Source organism: Stegastes partitus, unplaced genomic scaffold (assembly GCF_000690725.1).
Source record: "Stegastes partitus isolate 25-593 unplaced genomic scaffold, Stegastes_partitus-1.0.2 Scaffold1812, whole genome shotgun sequence".
NCBI lineage: Eukaryota > Metazoa > Chordata > Actinopteri > Pomacentridae > Stegastes > Stegastes partitus.
The window spans coordinates 39,794-51,360 of NW_007579543.1; the positions used below are offsets into that span (position 1 = coordinate 39,794).

Below are 11,567 nucleotides of genomic sequence, written 5' to 3' on the forward strand. Positions count from 1 at the left end.
TGGACAGGTAACCAGTCTATCACAGGGCTACACTTAGAGACAGACAACCAAGCACACTCACATTCACACCTACGGACAATTTAGAATCACCAATTATCCTCAACATGTTTCTGGAGAACCCAGAGAGAACCCACGCTGCACGGGGAGAACATGGAGACTCCACGCAGAAAGATTTTGGTGCCCCCACCGGGACGCGAACCAATGACCTTCTAGCTGCGAGGCAACACCGAGCCACCCTGCAGCCCGAGCGTTGGTCATGTGTGGCAGATTATCACCCCGGTCACCCTGGAAGTCAGTGACCTGCTCACCTGAGATCTGATCGCTGAGTTATTCACACACTGTCCGATACAGGCCATGTAGATGGTGCTGGTCCAGTACATATTCTAGTTTTCACACCTAAACTCGCCGCCATCTTGAAGCCCGCTTACTGGAATATCCCAGATGTCGTCATACTTCCATCCTGGACCGATGACGGGCAGCACTGTCCTCGTCTGACAGCGTTTTTAACTCACAGGATGTACATTTTGAGGAGCTTTTAACGTACAGCACATAGTTACAGATTTAAAAAGAGTTTTGTAGCTTCTCCTTGACAGCAGTGCAGTCGGGTCACATTTCACACGTCTGAGTCGTTAACAGCTCCACAGAATAATTAATTCTTTCCACTAAACTCTCACATGGTTTCATTTCAATAAATGATCCAGTACCCTTAGGAAACATCTTGAAATAATTAAAGATTAAAGACAAATGTCCCAAAAGTTTTAATAAAACATGAAAGAAAATATCAATAAAATGTCTCCAAAAGTCAAAAAATAAAGTTTGAAAAATTAGCTTTAAAAGACTTAAACATTGTTATAAAATCTCCCAGAAATTACTCCAACATGTTTCAGAGAAATATTAATATATAATGTGCAGAAAATAATAAAATATATTTTTAAAAATGGGAATAAAATGTCTTAAAAAATGTGTTAAATGTCCCAAAATATTCAGAGAATATCCCAAATGTTTTGAGTGAAGTGTGAGAAAGATTTAGGAGGAAAAATGCCTAAAAAATGTTTTTAAAGTCTCTCAAAGTTTTAAAAATATTAGTTGAAAGACACAAAGACACTCATAAAATGTCCCAGAAATGCCCCGAAATATTTAAATAAAAACGTTCCAAGCTATTTATAAATATATATTTATTTTTAAATGACCCCAAAGTGTTTATTAAATGTCTGACAACATAACAAAATCATCCAAATATAAAGAAAAATTAACCAAAATGAAGTAGAAACATCGATAAAGTGCCCCAAAAATGTCAAAGAAAAATCTGCGTTTCTAAAATGTTTGATAAATTATAAAATAACCCAAAAATGGCCAAAAAATATACAAATAGGTCAATAATATAAAAAAAAATATATGCAACAAAATGTGAATAAACTGACCACCAGATGTATATTTTTAGTAGTAAACCAGATATGAAGTGGTTCCAAACTGATGCTTCTCTGTTAATAATCTAATAATAAATCAGCCAGAGACCAAACCAGGACTCCAGTCATTTAACTGCATGTTGCTGCTGTGTACTTTGAATGAAGGAGGATGTTTTATGCAGGATTTTCACTGGTCGTATCTCTGGCTGGTTTTGGACCTTTTTAATGTAGAAACATGAATTCAACTCAACACACTCCTCTACTGGACATAAATACAAGTTTAATTTGTTTTCTTTCAGTTTGACACAGAACCGACTGAAATCTGACTTTTAAATCTTTATGAATTTGATTCTTCCTGGTTCCCAGACTTGTTCTCCACAAGGCTGATTTTTAAAGTGTTGAGCCTTTAATGTCCACATGATGCACTCATCTGTAATCAGAGTAGGAGGGAGGTTACAGGATACTTCCATAGAGTAGCTGAAGTTTGTTATAAACTTCTCATTTCACATATTTATAAGCTGCTAAAGAGAACAGATGTGTCGTCCAGGAATCACTTCAGAGACTTTGTTGGTTCTACCTGGATGAAGACGGACACATGAGGCGTCTCCAGAATTTTCGAGCCTCTTGTTCTGGCTCCTCGTCTTCGTTCTGCAGCTGAAGGTTCTCCAGGAGAATCTTTTTCATTTACAAGCTGCACATCTGAAAAGCTGCTGGCGTGTTGACGGCAGCAGCAGTGTGTCACGAAGGCACCCCGACGTTCCTCTTCTATTTATGAAGTTCACTTTTTGTGTCGTCTTTTCCGTGTTTGTGTATTTTTATTTATTTGTTTCAGTATTAATGTACGGTATAACTCACCTTCGTTATCCTGTTACAGCAGCTGTAATTAAAGGTGATGGTTCTAAGTGCCTCGTACCTTCGAATAAAAACACTTTTTTAAATACCTGAGTCTCTTCCTGAGTGTCGGACGGATCAGTTCAGTTTAGATGAATCGATCAGGTGACAACGTTTGATCACCAGTTAATCAGTCTGAGTCATTTTTTTACAATAAAAAACAGCTTTTCTTTTCTGATTTCTGTTTTGAGAACACAACAAGACGTTTGTCATCTTTGACTTTGGGAAACACAGATTAGTAGTTAAATAAAATGAAACACACTCATCTGACTGTTAAAACCACATCAGGTGTTAACGTTAAATTATCCTTCCTCAGTGGTTTGTGTCAGAATCTTATCGTTTTGTAGATTTAATTTAAAGTCGATTAGGTTTCTATTTTTGGCACAAGTTTTCACCCAACGACCAGAAAAGCTTCTTTGCAAGTTTATTTAAAACTGTGATCAGCTGCATTGTGTTTGCTTTGAATAACAATGACATTATTACATTTTAAATAAATTTAATATTCATACATGCCTGTAGGAGATATTTAAAGGACTGAAGGCTCAAAAATGATGTGTTCTTTTTAAGATGATGCTTCATTTATTGATATTGGAACTCTAAGCATTGTGTATAAATGTACGCAGAACAAGACAACAGATAAACACAATATTGACACTGAATGTGTCAGATTAAAGCGGTGAGAAACTTAAACAATACCACTTTATTTATAGAACACATTTACAAAGTGCTTTTACAGCCAGAGGGCAAAATAATAAAAAGAAGCCAGACAGTACAGCCAGACAGAACGACATAAAATTAGATAAGATAAACTTTATTGTCCCCAAAGAGACATGTGTCCTTTGGCAGAGGTGCCAATTTTTCAGTTCTGTACAACAACAAACAACAAGATAATAACATTTTAAAAGAAAACACACAACGAGGCACAACATGAAGCCACACATGTAATACAGTGAAATTAAGATAAGGTTAGAAAAAAGACGAAAATCTTTACAAAAATTACCAAAAGTCTGATAGAATTAGAAGAAGAAGAAGCTTTATTGTCATTGTACAAGAAATACAACGAAATTTTATTCGGTATCATCTTTGCAGCGGCTAACGAGGTCACAGTCCAAAAAAAAAACAAAAAAAAAATAGCAATAAAATATATAATACAGAAAAAATACTCTATTGAAAGTGCAAAAGAGCATTTGTTAGAATTAACTGCAAAAAGTAAAAGTAACTAATATTGTTTATTAAAGCTACAACATTGATGTATATATATATATATATATATATATATATATATATATGGATATAAAGTAGTAAAAAAGTATCACATAAAAACAAGTCTTTAAAATTCTATTTTTGAGTTATTGTAACTTTTGCTTAAGTATTTTAACCTAAGTTATTGTAACTTTTACTTAAGTACTTTTAACCTAAGTTATTGTAACTTTTACTTTTTTAAGTATCTCTAAGTACATTTGATTGAATTAAACTGCACTAACTTGTGTTTTTGTTTTTAGTTTGAGACATCATGATATGTGACGTTTGGTGTCTGTGAAGCAGATATTTGGACGGAAAACGGTATGAAAAGGTTGAAACCCAATCATCAATGCTGTTTTTGTTCCGTTTTAATGATCGCAGGCTTTAAAATTCACGTTTTCGTAGTTTTTTCCAGTTTAAAGTCCGACAGACAACAACAACAGGAAGTAGTAGTAGAGGGGATCGCCCCGCCCACTCACGTTGCGCTGCGGCTCCTGCTATTCGCCAACGTACTTACGCACAGAAGTGACGTCGCGCCCTGTGGTTGGCTGACGTCCGTACGTGAGCGACGTCTCCGCTCCGCCGTACCTGTCAGTCAGAGGACATTTAAATGGCCACAGCGTAGATCCGCGCAGCTCCCAGCACCGTAATAACACCGTTATTCTGGCCAACAGCCGCCCGAACAGCGTCTCTAGCCGCTGTCGGAGGCACCCTCACCCCGCTGACTTCACCTTTTAACCGCTAAGTTTGTCCGCGAAGCTCCAAAAAATGAGCGACGAGGAGGAGTTCTTGCAGAAAGCGCGGACCGGGTTTGAGGATCTCTGCCGAGCCCTGAACATGGACGAAGAGGCGAGCACGGAGGCGTGGAAGACCTACGAGAACATCAGCAGGAACTTCACTCTGGAGGTAAAAACTGACCTCGGGGCTCTAAACTCAGCTCATTGTCGGTGTTTGTGCGGTTTGTGCTTCAGCCAGAGTCCAAATTCACCGCAGCGCCGCAGCTAGCTTAACGGCTGCGGCGGCTAGCAGAGCCCTGACAGCAGCTAAAACAAAACACAGCTTCAGCTCTGAATCATTTATTAATCAGCAGCTTTAACACACAGCTTCAGAGTGCAGGACGAGATCAATGTGGTGCCGCTTTTGTAAAATAACTAAACAACACATCACGCACATGTGTAACTGGACCTGCCTACATTTAAGGGGAAAGTTAAGGGGAACTTTAGTCTTTAATGATAAAACCTTACTGCTCCTTAGAATCCACCTTCACATGTGTAATACCTTTATTTATACTATTACAGAACAAACTACCTTTAATGTCACTGACCAAACCATATCTAAGTTTAAAAACCACTAAACCTGCACCTGTCAAACCTGGACCAGACAAACAGGGAGAGTTTAAAAACTGTTTATAACACTCTTTTAGGAAATTAAAACCTTTATTCTTTAAGTGAAAACACAAAAATGTATATTTTAGGATGCATTTTTTAACATCTAGACCACATGTGATCTGGTCTACAACTCAAACCAATAAACAAAGACTTGTAAAATCCTGACTATATTATTTTAGAGAAGCTAGAAGCAGGTTAAAACACATTTGTTAGATGATTGAAAATGAAAAGAGCAATGTTATGGGTTTTTTTAAACATCCAGATTACAATTTAAGGTTCTCTCAACTTTCTCCTTAAGTGCCCAAACAGAAGCTAACTTCAGACCAGGTTTAGATCTAAAGCTGGTGCATTTAGATTTGTCAAATCTGGATGTTGTTTTTTGTTTTTTTTTACAGAGAAGTTAGTAAATAGTTTGTAGTTTGTATTTGGTTTTTGAAGACATTAAAAAAAATATAATGATTTCACTCCTTCTGTTTTTTTTTTTATTACTTTAATCTTCTTTTTTCACTTAAACTTGTTGAATCTGGGCTGTTTTTTTTCCAGAAAAGTTACAAACTGTTTAAATAAGGTTTAATTTTTGAGGAAACTTTATTCTATTAGTGAAAACTGAAAACAATGCAATTTTACGGTTTATTTTTCGACATTCCAGCCACGTCAGGTGCGGTCTGCAAAAGAAAACATTAAACCTGGAACACATGATCAGGCAGAGTTTAAAGACACTTTATGACACCATTTAAGGCAATTAAAACCTTAATTCTTTTAGTGAAGACTCAAAAAAACTTAAAATTCAGGTGTGTTTTTGATATCTACACTATTTTAAACCAGGTCTACATGAAAAAACACATTACTGATACTGGTTAAATATGGACAAGAGTATGTCAGAGTTAGTTTAAACCTGTTTAAACAGGTCTGGGAAGGCTTTATTTTGTTTGTGAAAGTCTAAAAAAAAAATCCCTAAATTCACAGCTAGACCACATCAGACTAGATCTGGATTAAAAACCAGTACAGTTAGCCTTGTTAAATCCAGGTTAGAAAACGGTTTTGAACAAGGTTTCCCTTTTGTTAAAACTTTATTCTATCAGTGGAAACAGAAAAAAACGTGCAAGTTTACTTTTTTCACACGTGGACCACATCATATTAGATCTACATCAAAAACTACAGTACCCACAAGTAGTAGTGAACTAGATTATCGAAGAGTTAGTTAAAAACAATTTAAAACACAGTGTCAAGACTTTGGAGGCTTTATTTTCTTTATGAAAACACAACGATCCCCATCAAGATCACATCAAACCAGCTCTAGAATAAAACCTGCAACACTTTTCCCAACGAGTGATGTAGACTAGATTATCCCAAAGAAGTTAAAAACTCCTAAAAACCCTGTTTCATGACTGAAACCTTTATTACTTCAGTAAAAACATACAAAAATATGTATTTTAGTTAGTTTTTTATTATTTTTTTATTTGTTTTAAACATGTAGACCGCATTAGACCAGGTCTGCATCAAAAACCAGTAAACCTGGACCTGGACTAGACAGACATGGAGCGTTTCAAACAGCTGAAATCTGTATTCTGTCTGTGAGAACAGAAACTCGTTGCCCTCATCAGATCAGCTTCAGTTTTCCTTCACTGTGAACCACAAACTAACTTCAGCGCCGTGTGACTCAGTGATAATGAAGTGTGGAGGAGCAGGAAGCCAGCAGAGGACCAACAGTGTCAGTGTAACACAACACTCCTCACTGACCGGTGATTAATGACGCTTCCTGCTTATTAAATAAAGTTCAGGTTATTTATAGCCTGAACTCCTCGGTGCTGAGCAGGAAAGTAACTTAGTACACGAGCTGCACTTGAAGCTGTGTTTGATGAGATGAACAGAATTGTTAGTCGCAGCGTTAATATGACGGATGACAACAAAAATCAGAATGTTGGATGTCAGTGAATTTGTGGCACCGCGGTGTATGAGGCCTGGTGCTACAGCAGCAGCACAAACTCTTATATTTCTTATATATTTATATATAATCTGCTGCTTATTGTTTTGTTTTTTTGTTTTTTTTTAGATTATATTCCATTATTTTATTTTTTTTTTCTTTCTTTTTTTTTTTGTGTAAACTGAGGGCAATTCTCGCTTCCTGACGTCTCCTGTCACACTTTATTTATTTCTGTTACCTTTATTTGTGTGTGAATAAAAGTTAATCTCTAACCCACACAGGGCAGCGAGCTGCACTGGCTGGCCTGTGCTCTCTACGTGGCCTGCAGGTCTTCGGTTCCGACGGTGGGAAAAGGAACCGCCGACGGGAACTACGTCTCTCTGACCAGAATCCTTCGCTGCTCAGAAATGAGGTAAGTTTACGTGTTGACGTCCTCATTAGGTGCTTTATTTTTTTATCGTCTTCCCGGGGTCCACATAGAGATGTACACTCACCGGCCACTTTATTACCCTGCTAGTACCGGGTTGGACTCCTGTTTGCTGCCTTAATTCTTCATGGCAGAGATGCAACATGATACTGGAAACATTTAGGTTCGTATTGACGTGATGGCATCATGCAGTCGATGCAGATTTGTCGGCTGCATATCCAGGATCCAGAGGAGTCACAGGTGTCTTGGTGGCCTCAGAAGAGTCATAGGTGTCTTGGTGGCCTTAGAGCTCTGCAGATCCTGATGATGAGCTGATCATTTGAATCAGGTGTGTTGGAAGAGGGAAACATCTAAAACATGCAGGATTGTGGCCCTCGAGGACCAGGATTGGTCACCCCTGCCTTTGAAGGTGTCATGGTGGCCTCCCTACTCGTCTGTTTAGTGCTCGGTCACTTAGAGTATGAAGACTTCCTTTACTGTGTAGCCAAAATAAACAATATAAGATTTAAAGTGGATTGATTCACTTTGGCATGTAAGAGTCTTTTTAAGGTAAATTTTCTTAAAGTTTCTGAACAAAATTTTTAGTCACGTGTCTGACAGTGAAACAAACAGTGGAAACGGTGGTGGCAGCATCATGATGTGAACCAGAAAAAATGGGTGTGTCAGTATTTTCTTTTTTTTCAACACAGATTTGAATAACAGAGTCTGTTTGGGTTTGATATCTGAGCTGTTTCTCCTCTCTGATCTGTAACTGATGGATCTTCTCGCCGCCACCTCTTTGCAGCCTGATCGAGTTCTTCAATAAGATGAAGAAGTGGCAGGACATGGCCAAGCTGCCGCAGGATTTCCGTCAGAGCACCGACAAGCTGGAGAGGAACTTCACCGTGTCGGCCGTCATCTTCAAGAAGTACGTTCCCATCTTCAAGTCCATCTTCAAGGCGCCGTCGGAGGAACCGCCGCGAGTTCACCGCAGCCGCAAACAGAGGTGGGAAAACCACGACCTTTCACCTTCATGTTATTGTCAGTGGATCAACATGTCAGCCTCATTTTATTGAGCTTCACACGTTTGTATTTAATGTTTCTGTGATTTGATTGTTTCGTACCACTCTCAGTTGTTTCTGTGTTTGTTCATTTGTGTCTATATTTATTTATTTATTGGTGTTTTGGTTCTATTCAGGTGCAAAGTCAATATATTTTAAAAGTTTTTGAACGCATGCAAGTAAAAAACAAAACAAAACACATTTTTATACTAAGACCATCTAGTTTAGACCATAAATCTGCATCATATTAAATTCTGTGTCGTCTTTTTAACAGATGAGAAGAGATTATTTCATCACATTAGTACATGTTATAGACTGGAAATAAACAACTGGCACATAATTTAATTTTAAAAGTATAACACGAAACCAAGTAAACCAGCAGAAAATGTTATAGGACACACAAAAGCAAAATCTGTCTAAAAGCTGTGATCAAAAGAAGCGAGAATTTTCAGAGGAAAACGTACAGGAGTTCGAATTTCTAAGGAAAACTGTTAAAAATGTAATAATATCAAAACATATATAATTATTATAATATAAAGTAACCTAACAAGTATAAATATTGGAGTTAAGATCCTACAGTGTTGTTTGTGGTGTGATTTTACCTAAATAGTTTACATATTAAAAATTAAAACCCTACAAAAATGATATAAAACACTACTTTACCTGACACAAAACATAAAACCTACCTAGTTCAGATAAAACACTAAGTCCCTACAATAATAATATTTATGGAGATTAAACTGATTAATTTTAAACTAAAGTTGTGACTCAACAAAAATCAATATGAAAACCCAACAAATCCAAGAATTTCCTGGATGTCCCCATTTTGTTTTTATGTTATTTTATGTGTACTGTTTTGTGTTTTTTGGGTGCTTTTTATTTTAAATTATTGTGGCTTTAGCTTTAGTAAAGCTCTTGAATCTTTGTTTTGCAGACGCCATCCGTGCACTGTGACCGAAGTCTTCAACTTCTGCTGGGTGTTGTTCGTCCATGCTAAAGGTAAAGACTGCTGCTCTGCACATCAGCTCTGTAGAGATGTTCCACCGTGCTGAGTGTATCTCCAACAACCTGCTCCTCTGTTCACTGTTTCTGAGCCATGCTGCATTTGTTTCATTGATCCAGTAGGTCTGATTTTCCTCTCTGCTCCGTGGAAACACTGCCCGCAGTTCAGCCTGAAAACTCTGAATGTTTGTCACAGTTGAGTCAGTCGTGGCATCAAGGAGCTCAGAATTTTGTTTTTTAACAGGATGTAGTAAAAAACGTTTATTTTTGTGGAAATGAGACATCCAAAATACATAATTTTAATTAAGAAAATCACGACCTGAAGCTGAGATTTTATTATTTTAACTGCTCGAACCGCATATCTCACATGATTAGTCTGTCAGAAAGTTGCAAATCCGACGATTCTTTCTGTTTTTTACAGTTTCTGCCTGATAAACGATGTAATTTTGAAGATTTTAAAAAGAAAACATGCCTTTAAAACCTGACAGCAGGCTTTAGGGTTCAAAGGCTTCAAAAAATGTAGAAAACCATAGTGACATTTATTAGGGTCCGAGGACCCCTACTTGCAAAGCAAGTAGTTTTGTATTTAGTCTCCTTGGGCTTCAAAAGACATTAAAAGGCACAAAGAAGCCTTGTCTTTCATTTACAATGACTTAGAATATTTTAAGACTTCGTTTTCCACTTAATTTCCTGGAAGTTTGCATATAATTTCCTAAGAATCTGCTGCTGTTTAGCTGTGAATGTTTCTGACAAAGTCCTGCACAGTTTGATGCCGATTATGAGGGAAACTGAAGTCACAGATATGAGGTACTTTCTCATTTTATTATAATTGTTTACAACAAAAAATCCTCAATAAGGTTTCAGTTAAGTGAAAACTAATTGATAAAGTGATGTCAACGTCCATCAGAGTTTGTAGAAAAAGCAGAGACCGTTGAAGGTGGTTGTTGGTGACTGTGAGCTGCTGATTTTATAGATCTGCTGCAGGAAATCTTCGATGTTTCTGCTGCGTGTTGGTCGAGCTGCGTTCTTTTCCTGCAGTTTTCGACTGCAGTGAAAATCAATAAGTTTCATACTGACAAACTGATGATGAAAAAATCAAACTACCTCCATCCTGTGAACACACCTGGTTCACACAGACACATCTGGAGAATACAGTCTAGTTCATTTTCTGTCTGATTGACGTCTCGTTACTGATGTCAATTGTTCAACTAACCAACATATAATTTACTGTTTTTTCTTATACTGTAGCAATAAACACTTTTCCCCGCAAATTAGTATGAAACTACTTTTCTTGATCATATCAGTTGATTTACAGCAAATAATTATATGACACAGGCTGTAGTTTTAACTGAGAGGAAAAGTCTTAAGGTTTTCTCTCATTGTTCGTTCCTTCTGTACTCTGAAGACTAGTCTGAACCTGCCTGCACAGATTTGGCAGCTTTCTGATCCGCTGTGCCAACGTAGCCTGCAGACACAGTAATTCACTCATGGTTGTTTTTTTTTCCTTCTTTGTTCCTTGTTCAGGGAACTTCCCCATGATCAGCGACGACCTGGTGAACTCGTATCACCTCCTCCTGTGCGCCCTCGACCTCGTCTTCACCAACGCTCTGCTCTGCAACGCCAGGAAAGACCTGCTCAACCCGGAGTTTAAAGGTGCAGCTCAGTTTTACACATACAAACTTACTGAGTGCTTTACAACAGCAGCTGAAACTAATATTAGGTTCAGGATTGTCACTGTAGAATATCAGGATCAGATATTTGTATGCAAATATTTGTTTATTCACCAGGAACACAGTGTGCAGTTTGTTTTAGTTCAAGTGTCAGATAAGCAAAGTTGAATTACTGAATAGAGTACAATTAATCATGGTCAGTTTAATTTGGCATTTTCTCAAAGCATTTACAAAAAAGACTCAGCTAGAGTTCACCAGAAGCCATGTGGCAGATTCTGAAGTCAACTGGAAGAAGGTTCTTTCCTCTGATCAAATCAAAATTGAGCTTTTTGGTCATCAGGCTAGATGCTATGATTGGTGGACACCGAACACTGCACATCATCACTAAACACACCATACCCATCATAAAGCATGGTGGTGGCAGCATCATGATGTGAAGCATGGAGGTGGCAGCATAGTGATGTGAAGCACGGTGGTGGAGGCATCATGACGTGGAGCATGGTGGTGGCAGCATCATGACGTGAAGCATGGTGGTGGCAGCGTCATGACGTGAAGCATGGTGGTGGCAGCATCATGA

At 37.8% G+C, this 11,567-nt stretch overlaps 1 protein-coding gene across 1 annotated transcript in view; it reads left to right on the forward strand.

The window, feature by feature from the left end:
* Nucleotides 1-4,148: 4,148 nt before the first annotated feature.
* rbl2 (retinoblastoma-like 2 (p130)) overlaps nucleotides 4,149-11,567 on the forward strand; it is a 29,669-nt gene continuing 22,250 nt past the window's right edge. The window contains exons 1-5 of the mRNA XM_008302419.1: nucleotides 4,149-4,445; nucleotides 7,133-7,263; nucleotides 8,063-8,263; nucleotides 9,253-9,317; nucleotides 10,845-11,007. Coding sequence (XP_008300641.1) covers nucleotides 4,308-4,445; nucleotides 7,133-7,263; nucleotides 8,063-8,263; nucleotides 9,253-9,317; nucleotides 10,845-11,007 — 698 coding nt within the window. The 5' untranslated portion in view covers nucleotides 4,149-4,307. The remainder of the gene's footprint in view (nucleotides 4,446-7,132; nucleotides 7,264-8,062; nucleotides 8,264-9,252; nucleotides 9,318-10,844; nucleotides 11,008-11,567) is intronic.